At 51.0% G+C, this 16691-nt stretch overlaps 6 protein-coding genes across 6 annotated transcripts; 4 read left to right on the top strand and 2 right to left on the bottom strand.

The window, feature by feature from the left end:
* Nucleotides 1–403: 403 nt before the first annotated feature.
* On the bottom strand, nt 404–1400 carry TrAFT101_000734 (uncharacterized protein; the record flags this gene model as incomplete). The annotated part of the gene is made up of 3 exons (XM_024904520.2): nt 404–508; nt 696–1014; nt 1339–1400. 3 exons carry the CDS (start codon nt 1398–1400, stop codon nt 404–406), a joined length of 486 nt encoding a protein of 161 aa, XP_024764952.2.
* Nucleotides 1401–2201: 801 nt separating this feature from the next.
* Nucleotides 2202–5819, top strand: TrAFT101_000733 (uncharacterized protein). The gene has a single exon (XM_066126137.1). The coding sequence runs from the start codon at nt 3399–3401 to the stop codon at nt 5370–5372; it is 1974 nt and encodes a 657-aa protein (XP_065982236.1). The 5' UTR covers nt 2202–3398; the 3' UTR covers nt 5373–5819.
* Nucleotides 5820–6034: 215 nt separating this feature from the next.
* RPS4A (40S ribosomal protein eS4) lies at nt 6035–7826 on the top strand. Its single transcript, XM_024907463.2, has 3 exons — nt 6035–6184; nt 6441–6863; nt 7217–7826. The coding sequence occupies exons 1-3, from the start codon at nt 6171–6173 to the stop codon at nt 7557–7559; spliced, it is 780 nt and encodes a 259-aa protein (XP_024764948.1). The 5' UTR covers nt 6035–6170; the 3' UTR covers nt 7560–7826.
* A 230-nt stretch (nt 7827–8056) lies between these two features.
* TrAFT101_000731 (uncharacterized protein) lies at nt 8057–10649 on the bottom strand. Its single transcript, XM_024899179.2, has 2 exons — nt 9848–10649; nt 8057–9778 (listed from the first exon to the last, which is right to left on the bottom strand). Exons 1-2 carry the CDS (start codon nt 10124–10126, stop codon nt 8213–8215), a joined length of 1845 nt encoding a protein of 614 aa, XP_024764947.2. The 5' UTR covers nt 10127–10649; the 3' UTR covers nt 8057–8212.
* A 320-nt stretch (nt 10650–10969) lies between these two features.
* On the top strand, nt 10970–11834 carry TrAFT101_000730 (uncharacterized protein; the record flags this gene model as incomplete). Its single annotated transcript, XM_066126136.1, has 2 exons — nt 10970–11025; nt 11660–11834. The coding sequence occupies 2 exons, from the start codon at nt 10970–10972 to the stop codon at nt 11832–11834; spliced, it is 231 nt and encodes a 76-aa protein (XP_065982235.1).
* Nucleotides 11835–14337: 2503 nt separating this feature from the next.
* TrAFT101_000729 (uncharacterized protein) lies at nt 14338–14693 on the top strand (the record flags this gene model as incomplete). The annotated part of the gene is made up of 2 exons (XM_066126135.1): nt 14338–14461; nt 14572–14693. The coding sequence occupies 2 exons, from the start codon at nt 14338–14340 to the stop codon at nt 14691–14693; spliced, it is 246 nt and encodes an 81-aa protein (XP_065982234.1).
* Nucleotides 14694–16691: the final 1998 nt, after the last annotated feature.

The raw sequence follows: 16691 nt of genomic DNA, 5'->3' as shown, positions 1-16691 counted from the left end.
TTTGTACTTTTTGTGACAATGGGGCTCATTGGGCTTTTCAACGCGCTCTTTTGCTGCTGCATATGATTGACAGGATTGCTGACACAAGGATTGATGTATAGTTTAAACCCTAAACATTCAGAGGCGCGAACCTTATTACAAGTATTAGATGGTGCTAAGAATTAAACAGCAGCCCACCAGTATCGTTGGAAGCTCCAAACCGAGCTGAACTGCCGGAATAGGTGAGCTTCCTCTTTTAATGAAGCTCGGACTGGTAGTTTCCTGTTAATAAACTGGAGGAAGTGGTGAGCCCCTAGCAAGACTATCATCGTTTATCACCGATATTGGAGTCACAAGCTTGGATTGACTCGCAGTAGTAGCGACCTGTAGCTCTGCAGCCCATCAACAGCCCATCAACAGCCCATCAATTGGCCTTATTCTTCTTCTCGCTGGACTTGATGGCTGGACTGGCACTATCTGGGCCAAAGACGCCTGAAAGATAGGCAATTCGGGTAAAAGCAAGGAATAGCTGTGTTGATTGGACATGTGGTTAGCTCTAATGCCAACGAGTGCAGCAGCACAAATACAACTCTAGCTGTCTCTGTGCTCTGCTCGGGCTCGGCTCAGAGAGCCGTTGACGAATGGAGAGAAGAAGAGGAAGAGGGAGAAGAAGAAGGAAGGTAAATGCAAATGCAAATTGTTCAAAGCACACTTACGGTGGCTCCCAGGTTCCCCCAAGCCATGGCGTTCCACCCAGAGACGTCAAAGAAGCGCTCAGAACCCATGCCGTACCAGGTGAAGCCAACGTGGCCAGCATCAGCAATCAGCAGGGCGATGAGATAGCTGCGAATAACTTTGACCTCGGAGGTGGACCAGAACAGAGACAAGCCCACGATACACATTCCTAGGTACATGTTGCCTAGTTGATGGGCTAGCACGATGCTATTCTCCGAGGCCACGAGAGGCTTTTCCTGGGGGATCTGCTGTGCAACGAACCATGCCGGATCGTATACGGCACCAAGGAAGCCTGCCACGCTGTTATTGGTTTCCACTCAGACGAGAGGTTAGCTGTATGTACTAGGTAGTGGTGATTGCCGATTACGAGATACAAAGCACTGCTAATCGAGGAGATCACCGGTGATAATGGAGATTGGAGTCAAGCCCCCGAGCCGACTCTCATTGATTCATGAACGCAAGCATTTGAGGACCAAAGACAGCGGCTCAAAGTGGAGGAGTAAGAGATGCGAGATGAACAGAGAAAAGATGTTTGTATCTGGAATGGCAGGTTGCCTTGAATGCCGATTGGACTGGGTTGGGACTGAGAAAATAATAATGGACAAGGATTGTGGGCTTGCTTACAGCGACATGGGCTCAAGGATCGTAAAGACGATGCGGGGAAACTGTGGCAGCGAAGCAGCCATTATGGATGATGGATGATGGATGATGGATGTGCGTTGTGTGTAGTATGTTGGATGTATGGAGCAACGAGGGGCTACTTTATTGGAGCAAGGCGAGTAAGACGAGCAAGAATGAATGACTGGGATGCTGATAATAGTGCTCCGGAGCAAAGATGGGCGATGGAGATGGCGATGAAGGCGATGGTTGTGATGGAGACGCGGCGGTGTCGGAAAGGCGTCTCGGAATTTGAAGAAGGGCTGTGGAGACGGAGCAATTGCTCTCCGTGTAGTTGTGAGGTGCAATGAGGGATAATGTAATAATGCCTGGTAGTGCTCCGTAGTGGTAATACTTTAGCAGGCAGTAGTAATAGGACTCGGCAAAGCAAGTTTGTTGGTGACGATGCTCAAGCTTAGGCGCCTCTGGAGTGTTGGTGATGAGGATGATGCTGGACTTTGCTCAAAAAATATCGAATGGCGATTGGACGCCTTCCGCGGCGTTGGCTGGACGATCAACTCGACAATGAATGGCCGAAGCAACGCGGAGCAGCATCATTCGTTTCCATTGTTTTTTTCTGGGGGGGTCAAATTCCCCTTTTCGGCTCGAGGGGCAGCGGGGATAAGAAAACTTGGTGCTGCTGGGTGTTGATGAAATGGAATGGTGCCAGTGAGTGCTAGGCGGTGTTGGTGCTGGGGCGACATGATGGTTATTCCAGTTTACCCACGGCGCTTACATGCAGGCGCCTTGCCGCCGTCACTTTTTTTCTTTTCTTCGGCGAGTCTTTATTCGATCCGTTTCTTCCCTTTCTCTCTTTTGCACCCAACTGTCCTCTGCTGCTGCTTGACACGATGCGACTGCGTGTTGGTGCTGCTGCTGCGACTTTTGCAGCATGGAATTGAGCCTTTCGGGCGTTGACGGAGCGCTGAGGTGCACCAAGGCGGTACAAGGTACATACAGGCAAGTTCCAGCACCCGAGGAGATGGACTGACGGCTATTCCGGGCAAAGAGAGGCCGATGCGAAGATGGGATGGATATAAAGGCTGGATGGGAAGGCCTCTCGGATCAATCGCCAATAGCCGGGGCTCAACAAGACGCTGCACTGTTGAATCAGGACCGACATGCCTAGTTCCCATCTGTAACCCAGTCCCGGTGTGCTTTTCTCTTCGTTGCTTTTTATTTCCATCCCCTTTCCCTCAGTATAAGACGGAATATACTTGTAGCGCTCTTGTCTCAGGCGTCGTCCGCCCACTAAACCTCATTCTGGGCCTTCTCCATACCTCGTCCAGTGCTTCACGTGCTGCCACACGTCCAGCTTCGCCTCCCTTTCTTTTTGCCCGCCCCCTCGCCCGCGCTTCCAAAAGCAGATTCAGCCGCAGCGGTAGCGGCATCGCGTCGCCGGCGAGGAGAGAGTCATTTTGTTGCTGCTGCTTGTTGCTGCTTATTGCAGTTGCAGCTACAGTTGCAGTCGCTCCGGCTTTTACTGTGGCCACTGCTGGCGGGCCTGCTGTGCTGTGCTGTGCTGCGCTGTAGCCAAAACGCCCCCAGCGAGAGACCAGCCAGCTCCAGTCCTTTGTGGCGGCATACCAGCGTCAGCTCCAAGGCACATCCGAGCATCCGTCACCTCAGCTCCCTCAGCTCAGCTCCAGCTCCTCCCTCTCGATCCGTCCATCCCTCTCGCTTCTCACCCTCGCCCGCGCTACCACGCGCTGTCTCTCTATCCGCTTCTTTTCTTTTCTTCTTTCTTTTTTTCTTTTTCTCCTTTTTTCCCACACACTCTCACTTTCTCCTGCTTGATCGTCCTCGCATCCCTCATTCATTCATTCATTCACTCGCTCTCGCGCCCTCCCCGTCTTTCGTCACTCTTTGTGCTGCCGGCAAATCGAACCACGCCACTTCAGCCTCTTCACTCACGTGCGGCGTTTCATCATCCAACACCGGGACTGACATCGAAGCCAGCTTGACATCAACCAATCTTTTTGTATTCAATGCTTCGGCTCGGCGGCTAGGCTCGCGCAAGAACGACCATGGCTACCATCGAGCCGCGTCTAATCCATCTGTTGAATGATGAGCCAACAACGCCGGAGCCTCCCACTGCCGACTTACACCAACTGCCGTCGCTCCCGTCGCTGCAATTGCCCACCCTTGTCGGCACTCGTGATGGACCTCTGCCGCCGCTGCAGCTCGAAGGGCTCCGTGCAGACAGATTCTTTGGCAGCTCTGGCCGACATGCCGCCCTCCCGAGCATCAACGGAGGCCATGCCGCTCCACTGACATCCTCGCCTGCGGCAGACCAGACGACGACAGCCTCTCCGGACCACAGGAGAGATTCCGAGTATTCCAGGGAAGGCAAATATGCCGGGAGCTCGGGCGTCTTCCCACTGCGGCTGCTGTTGAGCGACGTGCCGCCCATGTCTGTATCTGCGCCGCCGGCTCCCTATCTCTCCTTCTCCAGCATCCTCAACGACGTACCGGACTTTCAGGATGACGCTCCTCTGCCTTCGTCGTCCTCTCTGTACGCCTCTGCCGCTGCCGCTGCCGCTGCCGCTGCCGCTGCCTCTGTCTCTGCCTCTACTGCGGCCATCTCTGCCTCTATTGCAGCCTCCACCTCCACCTCCACCTCTGCCTCTACTACTACTACTACTACTTCAGTCTTCGCCTCTACTTCTACTCCTTTAACTCCTCCTCCTGCCGCCGCCTCAATCTCCACCACTTCTCCGTCCACCACCTCAAATTCCAAGAAGCGGCCGGCTATCCATATCAAGGATGACTTCTTACAGCTTCCACAGCCTGCAAAGAAGCCCAAGGCACATCAGGCACCCTTCATGCCGCCCATCATCAACGGACTCTTCGAGCCGCCGCCCAACGTCGCTCTCTTTCCGCCCATAGCGTCCAGTGCTTTTGATGATACCGACGCTGGCCAGTCCAAGCTCCTCCACGAGCTCAGCTACAGCCCCCCGGGACCCCGCCTGTCGCCGGAGCCAGATCAACCTGTGGCCAAGCCAAGAGCCTCAAGAAAGCGTTCAAGCAAGCCTAGACGGAAATGGTCTGAAGAGGAGACGAACCATTTGCTCATGGGCGTTGATCGACATGGCGTGGGCAGATGGACCAATATCTTGGACGACCCGGATTTTTTATTTAATTCCCGGTCAGCGGGTGATCTCAAGGATCGCTTTCGCACCTGCTGTCCGGAGGAAATGAGGGTAACCGACGTTGACAAGACCAAAGCTCGCGCCAAAGGGCCGTTCGCAAACAAGTCATCGTCGCCCAACAAGTCGGAAAAGCCGGACGACGAGTCCGCCGATACTGTCATGGCCGACGCAGGCGACGTCCTGCCGATAAAGGACCAGCAAACCAGCTCCAGTCCGGCCGGGTCTGACAGCCGCCCTGCCAAGAAGAGCCGTGCTCATCGCATGAAAGTGTCGGACCTCGCGGGGCTCGGCATTACTGGACCCTTCAAGAAGGCTCGTCGGCGAGAGAGGACCACCTTTACTAGCCGGGACGACCAAGAGATTTTGCAGGGCCTCGAGACATATGGCCCGACTTGGTCCAAGATTCAGCGTGATAAGCGCTTTCACCTTGGCAGCCGGAAGCCTACGGATCTTCGGGACCGCGTGCGCAACAAGTACCCCTACATCTATCAACGCATCGAAAAGGGCGTCTTCCAGCCCAAAGACGTCAGCACCAATAATATCCTCGAGCCAATGGTCAACATGACCATCAGCCACTCTTTCAAGGCTGCTTCCACTACACTGCGTCCCCTAGCCCCCAAGCCTGGAAAGTCTGCCAAGCGTGGAGAGACTCCAAAGGAGCAGCAAAAGTGGTCTTTCCTAGTGACTGACTCGACGGAGCAGTCTCAGTCTCAGTCTCAGTCTCAGTCTCAGTCTCAGTCTCAGCAGCCGGCATCCGACCCTGAGAATCCCTCGGAGCCGCCAGCGATTGATGCCGATACCGCCTTAATCTACCGGTCACTTTTGGCCTCTGACACTCTTAAAGCATAAAGACCTAGATGGCGATTATATGGGTGCGACGAAAACTGATCGACCACACAGCAACAACAAAACAAGCATCATTACACTAATCATCAGAGCTCTTGTTCCATCTCTACTTCTTCTTACCTGCATCTACATTCTCTCTCTCTTTCTTTGTCTCTTTTAGTTGGGCATTTGTTTTAGGGACGGATAACTAGGAATCCCTTTTTATTTTATTTAGGAGCTTTAATACTTTTATGCTTCACTTAAAGTGTTGCCACCTTTGGAGCCCGCACATTGGGAGGGGACTGGCAAGGATCATAATACCCGTATTTACGTTACACATGATGGGATGGGATGGGAGGAGTTATAGCAATGCAATGGCCAATGAATTGATTTCTTCATCTACCAATCTATCCGTCTACCAGTTTCCTTAACCTACCTGTCTGATCTGTCTGCCTTCTGGTGTCCACGTTTAGCAGCAAGAAGCTAGGTATCACTGCACTCGTCTTCCAAGGTTAGTAATGATCTTGAAGGATTTGGGGTTTTATGGAGCCCTTTCTCCATAGCGTTGGAACGGAGTAAAATTGGAGCCTCGTTATGGAGACTGTCGGAAAAACAACGGCATTGGATGCGAGGCTATCTCACGTGATTGCTAGTTCGTTGGTTGCTAGCCAGCCTTAGGGCAAGGAAGCCCCCACATTTTGGCGCTCACGAAGCGAGAAGAGAAAAAAAAAAAAAGACGTGCCGCCAATTTCATTTTAGATCTTGATCCACGCTCAACCTTTTCGTCGTTCTCATCATCCGACAAATCAGCCAGTCGTCACCATGGCCCGAGGAATGTGAGTACCAGCAATCCAGAACAGTGTCGAGAAGCCTCTATCCATCATCATCATCATAATCTTCTATCTCGTGAAGAAGAAGAGGGAGAAAAATAGAGTATTGGGCTGTCGCAAATTTGACTTCGGCGAGCAACACTTTATTTTTTCTTCTTGAGGATGGATATAGCTTCGATTGCAAACAAGCAAAAAAGACATTGGAAGAATAAAAAGAACACCACAATGGAATCAATCAAGCTGACATCTTCTCCTCTCACAGCAAGAAGCACCAGAAGCGCCTTAGCGCCCCCTCCCACTGGCTCTTGGACAAGCTGTCCGGCCTGTACGCCCCCAAGCCCTCTGCCGGTCCTCACAAGCTCCGCGACTGCATGCCCCTGATCGTCTTCATCCGAAACCGTCTCAAGTATGCTCTCAACTACCGCGAGACCAAGGCCATCATGATGCAGCGCCTCGTCAAGGTCGACGGCAAGGTCCGCACCGACATCACCTACCCCGCCGGCTACATGGACGTCATCACCATTGAGAAGACTGGCGAGAACTTCCGTCTCATCTACGACACCAAGGGCCGCTTCACCGTCCACCGCATCCAGGCCGAGGAGGCCGAGTACAAGCTGGGCAAGGTCAAGCGCGTTCAGCTGGGCCGTGGTGGAATCCCATTCTTGGTCACGCACGATGCGAGAACGTGAGTTGTTCTGTCAGACATCATTCAGCCGTTGGATCAAGCTTTGGTCGATTCTTGGAGGGAAAAAGAGAAGGAGAAGGATACAGAAGAAGAAAACATAAGAAACTTTTTCTCCTCCCTTCCACCCACCTTTTTTTTTCATATATATTCGTTTTTGCTTGCTTTTCTTCTTTTTTTCTTCCCCCATTTCTCTTCTCTCGTCTTGAGAGACTAGAAGGAGAAAAATGGAAAAGCACAAAAAACGAATTGAAGGAAAAAAAAAAGAAAAGAGGAACGATGGAAGCTTTATTCTACGGCTGTATGTTCCCCAATTTCCCTCTGCGAGTGCTAATTTTTTTTCTTCTCCAAAACAGCATCCGTTACCCTGACCCCCTGATCAAGGTCAACGACACCGTCAAGATTGACCTTGCCACCGGCAAGATCACCGACTTCATCAAGTTCGACACTGGCGCCGTCGCCATGGTCACTGGTGGTCGTAACATGGGCCGTGTTGGTGTCATCACCCACCGTGAGCGCCACGACGGAGGCTTCAACATTGTCCACATCAAGGACGCCATTGACAACACCTTTGCCACCCGTGAGAGCAACGTCTTCGTCATTGGCCAGGAGAAGCCCTGGATCTCCCTGCCCAAGGGCAAGGGTGTCAAGCTCACCATTGCTGAGGAGCGTGACCGCCGCCGTGCTCTGGCTCACTAAGCAAAGAAGGAAAATATGTAGTAATTTTTTCTTTTTTCTTTTCGCTTAGTGGATAAATGATATCTAAAATCAATGGTTTAAAAAATGGCATATATGTGGACTGGAGTCTCGGATTTGATGTTTGCTTTTTAGTAAAGGGGAGGGATTTTCCTCAAGTGATTCCCCCCCTCATATTTCTTTCCCCCTCCTCTGGAGCGCGAGGATTAACGATCGGAAGAGAAACATTAAAAAGATTTTGAGCCCAAGCTGCTCTGTTCACGTGTGCAAAATCTCGTCCTTTTTTGGTGAAGAATTAATTGGCATGACCATGTCTCTGTGAAGTCAACTCACTGTTGCTGGTGGGTTAATATGATGCTTTTGCTCGGTCAATGCTCTCCTCTCCTTTTTCCCTTTTTTCTTTCTTCCTTCTCTCTCTCTCTCTCTCTCTCTCTCTATACGTCTTTTATTCTCGCTTAAGACTATTGCCATAATCACAACAAAGTTAAATCATGAAGAGAAGCCCAAACCAAAGATTAATATGTTACGATCAACTATCAAACACCCCCATACGTATACTGATACCATAATAATAGTTCTATCCAAGCATGTGTCTTGCGACTCAACAAAGATATCTATCCCATATTTTTTTTTTAAATCTGCCAACCAATGACAACTCAAGCCGCCTCCTCTGCCTCAAAAAAATGCACCACCTCCGCGGGGTGCGTGGCGTTACCGTTCACGTTCCCTCCGTACACCAAATACCCCGTCACGTCTGGATAATTGGCCCTCAGTAGATCGTGCGCATCGCCAAACACCCAGACCGTCTGCATCCCCATGATCATGTGTTGTAGCATATGGCAATGGATCATCCACACGCCGGTATCCTGCACTCTCACCCGCCAGGCTCGCCAGCCCCACGGCTGGTTTTGCTCCACTCTCCGCGTGTATCGAAACAGCATCGACGTGTCTCTCCGTATAGGATTCGTGCCCCTGAGCCGCTGCTCGGCGATCTCAGGACTGTATACGCCCGGCCCTCCTCCAATGTCGTATATATGGTTGCCGTGGGCATGCCAGGGATGAGTGTCGAGGCCTCCACGCCACTCGGGCTTGGTGTTGCGCTGACCCAATTGCTGGAAGACAATCTCGATGACTTCTCCGAGCTTGGCGGGGTATGTCTTGGTCCGTGGATCAAGGCCGTAATTGGCAATGGCCGCCTCATAGTTGGGTAGGTATTGAGACGTGTTCTTGTACAGCGACACGAGGTACGGCTCTCCTGGAGTGACCTGCGGAGGGAGGGGGTCGTCGTCTACCCACGAGACATCGTTGTTAGTCCACAGGACGTACTTATCCACCTGCTGCTGGGTATAGATGTGTACTCGGCGGGTGACCTCGGCGGCGGATGGAAAGTCGTTGGGGTACAGGGGCTCCAGTTTGTAATCCAGAAAGCCTTCAATCGTGGGAGGCAGATTGATGGGTCTCCTCCAGGGAACGGAAGTTGTCGAGACATGAGCATTGCCGCCAATGCCGCAGGTGTTGCGATAGCGCAAGACGGCGTAACTGACAATGTAGTTGGGCCGATCGCGAGGCTCTAGCTGCAGGTAAAAGTCCAGCTTGCCAAGGCGTTGGAGCTCAGCGCACGTCTTTGCTCTGAACAGCGTGCTGAACCGCTGGCCGGTGCCGATCTGCAGCAGAGGCGTGGAATAGGGCTTGGTATAGCCCCCGTCTACCTCGATCACCTTGAGATCGGGATGGTCCTCGAAAGCAAGCGCAACATACGACAGCGACATGGCGCCAATGAATCTAAACCGGTACGACTTGCCGGGCTCGACGTCGATGACGGTCAGCTTAGCGGACGCGGGATCAAGAACGTGGTAGCTGGAGATCGTGCCGCCGTTGACGAGGATGCCGCCCGCCTCTCCAGACCATTTGAACGGCGATTCCTTGAGGCCCGCGGAAACTTCATTGTCTGTTTCGTAGAAGAGCTCTGTTATGTGGATGATGCGGTCGCCGCCGTCGACGGGATACGGCACGCCTTGGCTGCTCGAATCATCGACAATCAGGGGCCCGTTTGCCGTGCTCGTCTGGAAATCGATGTGCGAGTGGTAAAAGTAGGTGCCGGCAGTGCCTGCAGGCGTTTTCAGCTCGTAGTCGAAGTAATGCTGCGGCGGAATGGGCCACTGGCTGGCCATGGGAGTGCCGTCCGAGAAGGGCGCGGCGGCTTGGGCGAGGCCATGCCAGTGCTGTTTTCATTTTTGCAGTCAGCTATCAATGTAAGTGAGTACGAACAATGAAGTCGACCGCTGTCTTACCATGGTGAGGTTGGCATCGTGCATGTCATTGTACACTCTGATCCACACCACCTTTTCCTCCGGGATGTGCAGCTCAGGACCCGGCAGCGAGTCGTTGACTAGGGTTGTGTATCTCCTGATGCCGCCGACGCCGAATTCCCTCCTTGAGACGCGGAGCACATGGTCGGGAGTGAATGTGTCGTCGTGTACTCGGGGCGCACCAGGTGTAAAGGCCGCTTTCGCAGAGGAGGCGACGGTGAAGATGCAAGACAAGCAACCAGAGAGTGCCAGCCAGTGCATTTTTGGGGGGTGGGATGTCGATCACACCGCATGAAGCACCTTCTTTCCTACCCAATTCGGCGCTCTGAAATGATTCGGAATGGAAGAAGCAGCACGATACGAGAGAGTTGTTGGGAATCCAACCCATCATGTTCACAGGAAGACGCCACATGTTTTATGTGTGTTGGGGTGCGGTCTTTGTATCTCCCTTCCACGTACCCGGTCTTGGATTTGTGGCTCCTTTTGGATTGGTCATTCGATGCTTGCGTAGACGGATCTCGATTCATTGACTGCGTTCGTACGTTTTTTTCAGGGGAATAATTTGACTTCCACAGAGTAGATGACTTCTAAAGAGAAGAAGAAGCTGTTTCCGGAGTTGACTTTTGTTGCTATGAAGCTCTCTCTGGTACTCCCGTTGCTTTGGATATAGGGAGAAGCGCAAGTAAACTTTGCAGGTACGGCGTAATACACGAAGATCAAAACACGGAAGCGAGGTTATCCGAATGAGGGCTTGCTTCTTAAAAGTTAATTCATCTTCTTTGCTAAAAAAAGAAAAGAAAAAAAAAGTTATCGTGGTGGATACAAAGCCCCATGGTATTAGGTGGGTAGAGGATATGGGTTACCGACATATTGGTACTCTAGGTACTCCGTATACGCGTCGTTGTTTATTATTATTATTATTTTCCTCTCCCTGGTTATTGGTTTGGGAATTGGAATGAAAGGGTGATTCTTTCTGGTACCTCTTGTACCGGAAAACGTCTTTGCTCAGCTAGTCTACATTTTTGAGACATGAAAGACTGTTTATCGCTTTACTGTTTACAATGCATTTCCATCTGGCCTCCCTTCTACGGGTTGGCCTACAAAATGCAGCTGAAAATAGTCGTTTCTACTGATTCAGAGCAACGTGCGCCTCAAGGTGTGTAAGAAAAACGCGATACACACCCCAAGACGAGCACAATCACCAAGAGCGCCTCTTTCAGTACAGCAAGGACCAAAATAAAAGAAGAAGAAAAAAAAAAAAAAAAAAAAAGGTTTTATGATTAAAAACTTGTGAAATATTTATCTAATGACCTTTTATTTGATCAAATTTGGTCGTTTATTGGCTTTTCATTCAATATTTATCTTAGTTATTCGCATTATATTGCGAGGTGTATAACGCATTTTTTTTCCACCGCATAACAATGCAGAGAGGCTCATCTGGCGATGCTTTAAAGAAGAGAGTCTAGAAATGTGTAAATCGGATTAAATGGTCCGGAGCCAATGGCACTTTGCAGAAAAGAAGAGAGAGCAGAGGGAAGCCAGAAAGCAGTAAAAGACCTGGGGCATCGCTGAAAGACACATAGAATGCATCTCACGCAGCATCGTGCTCTGTCCAATGGAGCGAGCCCGATCTCTCAAACGGTAGTTCCCACTTTTCTGCTTGTATGCTCTCATTTCCACCACTTCTCCGCATGACTTGTTCGCCTCAAACAGGTCCTCGAGGCTGTCCACTAGGATGCTTCCCATCAATCTCATACGCCCCTTGGAGCCTGACATTATCTGTCCCTCCTGCAGGAAATGGGTATACGTATGCTATTTTGATGTGGTGTCTCAGCTTGTGGGATCCTGGGCCCTGGGGGATGCATGTCGGACTTTGACGCTGGAGTGGACTGGGGCAAGAGTCTGGGTATCAGACATGAGAGAAATTGCAACCGGCGACTTGCATGTGCCCGTTAATTCAGGTCTATAAGCCACAACTGGACCGGTGTGCAAGGTTCACGAGAGTAACCGGGAAGTTTTGGGGTGATTACGTTCTTGGTAGGACGAGACATTAGGCATTAGGGCTGAAAGTATGAGACTGACGTGTTGACTCAGGTGAATCGTGAAATAGGTACTGGGCAGTAGCTGATGAACACATGGATGCACGTAAGTATAAAGTATTCAGAGCAGAGTATTTTTTATAGGGAGACATCTTTAAAATCTAGTAGGCATACATGTTTGTTTCTGAAAAAAAAAAAAAAATACACAAGATGAAAAACATAGAAAGGCTTATAGAGTATAGATGGAAGTATATACAACTGAATAGCAGCGTATTTCCGTCATTGACGCGGCGAGGGGCTATATCTGCAAGAGAGTTACAAAGTGCAACCTACATACACAGTGTTGTATTCTCTCTGCCCGGATATCAACCATCATGCTTAATTATGGTTTGTATGGACAAGGTTTTCGGCATTATGGCAGCCCGTCCTGGAGCCTTTGCTTCAGCCAGCACACTCATGTCATGCCACAATTGCCTCGTTTCCGTCGTCCAAAGTACGAACAAACAAATGAGAATACGCATGAACTCACATTTAGACTCTGATATGTTTATTTGTTTGTTTGTTTGCTTGCTTGCGGCTGAATCCAGCCTATCTGCCCGGGCAGCACGGTACAAGGATGGGACTAGTAGGCACTCAAACCTGATTCTAACTTTAAACATGGAGTACTATTGCAACGCACAGACAGACAGGAGTAAGGCTGAGTTTGGCGTTAGACTCTAGATCCCATGTATGTGGAGCGGCCGGGGAGGATTTCAGGCCTGGATTTTCGTGGGCTGTTAAAGCTTGTGCTGCACGCGTATCAGTAACAGCCACTACTACTACATTCGAGACAGTCTAATGAACAGAGGATGCATTTGGGCATTCACGCGCCAGGCCCGCATCTGAGGCATACTTTAGCGCGTGATGTATATGCAAGGTGCGTTGCAAGTGGTTTGGCCTGATTCGTATTGCAACACAGAATGCAACTTTGCAATTTCGGACAATAAGGATACCGAACCAAGACAAAGAGAGAGATAGAAAGCAACGAAAAAGGAAAGATGGCGCACAAGCGCGGTAATACAAGCCGATTATTGGATGTTGTATTGGCACATTGCGTTATGCGAGGGAGGTGTTCTGCCCCATGGGTTCCTCACCGAACTGCTGGGCTTGGCCAATAAAACCAAATGCCGTGAATTTTCGGGCACCCATGTCCTGGAGCTGTCTGTCTAGCGTCATCCTGCGAGCAGTGCAGTTTGGGTCTCGGCAAAGTGTGGTTCTGGCGTGAAACGTCATGGCGTTGGATGGATGAGGGGCGAGGTTGGCGAGAAGAAGGCGTATCCTTTGTACTCTGCCAATACAACGTGCAGAGATAGGTACTTGGCCATGTCTTTGGTAGAGTATTGGTAGTATTGAGGAGACTGCTGATGGGAATAAGGGGAGGGTTCAGTTGGATCCACGCGCACTCTGGCTCCGGAAGCGGCAGGGCAAAGCAGAGTGGAAAGCGAGAGAGGATCGAAAGGATCGAAAGGATCGAGAGGATCGAGATGAGATGCGACGTGTCGCACAAACCACTTGTAGTAATTTTACTGCTGCTGTGCTACGTTGCCCATTAGCAGTGCTGTACGAGACTTGACGTGAGGTTGTGATTAATATCCCATTAGAGTCGTGCTAAATATGGACCGAGCCGTCTTCCCGTTGGCCAGCGCTGCTTGTCCCAGGTACTCGGTACAGACGGACCTGAAGAATGCCAGACCACCATTCAGTGTCTTTGTTGTCCCAGAGTCTTCCCGAGAACAGAGCCGCAGAGGAGAGAGGATGCAGTGAGTGAGCTCTCTGTCTGTACCTGATATTTTCTTTCCTTTTTTTTTTTTTTTTTTTTTGCCCTTTTCAGCTCGCTTAAACGTGTATATTATTCTACTTGTTGGCCATTGCTCGAGTTGGGGGATTTGGGGCGTATGTGTGCAGGGGCGTGTACGCGCGCTGTAAAGTGTTTGTGTGGGGGATTCGATCCGTCGGTACAGGTACAGAGCAGAAGGAATGTGAGCAGCGAAGGCGCGAATGTACGGGTACATCAGCTTGGCATCTGCGCCCATGCAGCTAGCGGCACAGTAGCAACGGTGATTGGCGCAGACGCGGTATCCAGTGAGCTTTGGGGCAACAAGGCCATCTGAAAAAAGCAATCCAGGAACAGGCCAGGTACCGGTACTTGTTAAGAGCGCTGGAGCAGAGCAGAGCAGAGCAGAAGGAGCGTCGCAGGTGGCAGAGCTAGAAGCTCCCCAATGCAGGCCGCTGCTTGCTATAGCTTCTAACTCGACTCCCCCTCCACCACCATCATCATCCAATCCATCATATTCGTCTTCTCGTCGGATGCTCTCCGGGTTCCGACAATGCGACGCGGTGCAACCCGCCACCTTCAGCTCGCAGCCAACCGGATAAAGGCCCCGACTCCATTTGATGGAACCCGCTTGGCGTCACAAGGTCGAGCAGCAGAAAATCAAAGAAGGAAGAGAAGCCAGAATCGAGGGCAAGTCGGAGGGAAAGAAGGGAGACACAGCCTGGTCCGGAGCTGAAGACATGGGTTTGGCCTCCCCTGCCAAGGACACTGCATATTGTACACACAGTACATGTGTATCTTTGCCTACAAGCCTTCCTTCAGAATACTGTCACTAACCAGACGTCTGTCCTCAGATTCTCCCCAGGTTGACGAGCCCCGAGCTAGTCTCAACGTCTCCTTTTCTCGTCGCTCTTTGACGCTGCAAACCCAATGGCAGCATCCATTTCGCGGTATGGCTCGTGATGGCAAGCCTTAAGTCAGTTCTGCCATGTCTCTGGGGACTAGGTGGATTAAGAAGAACATTGGAGAAATCGCCCGAGATGCAAGGGGAGCCATGCAAGCTGAGCTGCCCAATTATAGCAGCATGGTTGTGTCCATCAAACCAGCTCTTTGCATGGGGGCTAGCTAGCGCGCCATTCCATCATTGAACCATGCAGCGAATGGCTTCAGTCAACCAGGCTTGGATGCTTGGGCAAACACAATCGTCCGGCAGCAGCCTTAGGCGTGGCCAAAGTTCACTTGACTTTCAGCTACTTTGAGTGATGGCATAGAGCACAATGCTCCTTTTTATGCATAGCTACTAAGTTGCATAGCTCCATCGATGCTTGGAGGGATACACAACCGCCGCAAATCAGCCTCCAGCTATTAATACACCCTCGCTGCATCCGCGTCAGGCCGACCTTATTCCCCTATCGCTTCCAACGGTTCTAAAGTTGATATACTCTGCACTCGATCTTCCACTTTCGTTTTTGTAACCAGCTTTTCAAAAGTACCAAGTTCACGTTCTCAGCCCTCAACTCTGACAACCGCTAACAACCACTCACAGCCACCCCGCTAACAACCACACAACACACGCACACACACACACACACACACACACACACACACACACACACACACACACACACACACACACACACACACACACACACACACACACACACACACACACACACACACACACACACACACACACACAAGACCTGACCTCATCTGCAATCTCTCCACATGACCCGAATGGTACGCTTGACAGCCTCCAGTCTCTCTCTCAAGGCTTATTGCTAACAACATCTTCTTTCACTAGATGCGCGGCCTCGCTGTGCCCCGCATCGTCAGGGGCCCCGATGCCTGCCTCACCTGTCGCCGTCATGGCTTCAGATGCAACTGGGGACTACCCACGTGCGTCACATGTGATAAAAACGGATACGAATGCATCCAGCCCATAAGTGCCATCGGTTATGAGGACTATATCCGCAATGACGATGCTAAGCAAGCAACAACCCTGCCCGAATCTGCCAGTAACGCCAACCAACGTAAGAGCAAGGCAAAGAAGAAGAAAAAGAACAAGAAAAAGGCCGAGCCCAAGACAGAAGCCAAGACCGAGATCAAAACCAAGTCTCGCTTTGATGATGGCATCATTGGCTACAGGATGGACCTTACCCCGATATTCCAGACAAGGGACCCGTCGATTCCAATCCCGGAGAAAACTGCTACCCATCAATGCACCCGTCAGCCCGCACCATTGTATGCTTCTGGGTTGGAGTCTGGGGTTGCGTCTGGGGTTGGCACTGAATCTACATCTTCATCTGGCCCCGTGGCTGTGTCCGAGCCTACATCCGAGTCTGCGCCTGATTCTGAGTCTGAACCTTGCTCTGCATCCGAGTCTACATCCACATCTGCATCCACAATTGTATCCGGGTCTGCTTTGTCCGATTCTACATTTGAATCTGAATTTGTGACACGCATAAAGCGCCACATGTACAAGTCTCAGCAGCGTGAATTAGAGCACACCCACCGCTATGTCAAGAGATCCGACCCCACTTCCTCTGATGATGCCGATAAAGATCATGACTATGCGGTGTATTACGACTATGATTATGACACTGATCCTGACGTTCTTCAAGATGAAGAAGACCTTGATCCTGATGACGGACCTACCGATTTGGCCTTTGGACCAATCACTCTATCCACATTAAAATCGCACCCTCAACTCTCTGACATCTACATGGTCAAGAATAGCTGGCAGGGTCCCGGCGAGCCTCCCCTGAAAACCCGCATCGACGACTACATCACCTACATGAAAGAAAATCATCTGACGCCAAGGGTACCCCTTCCATTGACCTTGCTGGCGTCATGCGATTACACCGCAAGTGACACTCTTTTTTACTACGAGAATCGCCCGGCTAACTGTTGCGTCGCCGAAATCCCCGACATCAACCCTGTCAACCCCAAGTTGGTTCGACTGGGCTACGCC

Source organism: Trichoderma asperellum, chromosome 1 (genome assembly GCF_020647865.1).
Source record: "Trichoderma asperellum chromosome 1, complete sequence".
Taxonomy (NCBI): Eukaryota; Fungi; Ascomycota; class Sordariomycetes; order Hypocreales; family Hypocreaceae; genus Trichoderma; species Trichoderma asperellum.
Note: the sequence above shows the minus strand (reverse complement) of the source record. Positions and strands in the feature narration are given on the sequence as shown.

Bases quoted from the DNA above. Each gene is read 5' to 3' on its own strand.
- TrAFT101_000733 (XM_066126137.1), top strand. From the start codon at position 3,399: ATGGCTACCATCGAGCCGCGTCTAATCCATCTGTTGAATGATGAGCCA.
- TrAFT101_000731 (XM_024899179.2), bottom strand. From the start codon at position 10,126: ATGCACTGGCTGGCACTCTCTGGTTGCTTGTCTTGCATCTTCACCGTC. The intron at 9,779-9,847 runs GTAAGACAGCGG...AAATGAAAACAG, and splicing joins ACGATGCCAACCTCACCATG to CACTGGCATGGCCTCGCCCA.
- RPS4A (XM_024907463.2), top strand. The intron at 6,864-7,216 runs GTGAGTTGTTCT...TCTCCAAAACAG, and splicing joins GTCACGCACGATGCGAGAAC to CATCCGTTACCCTGACCCCC.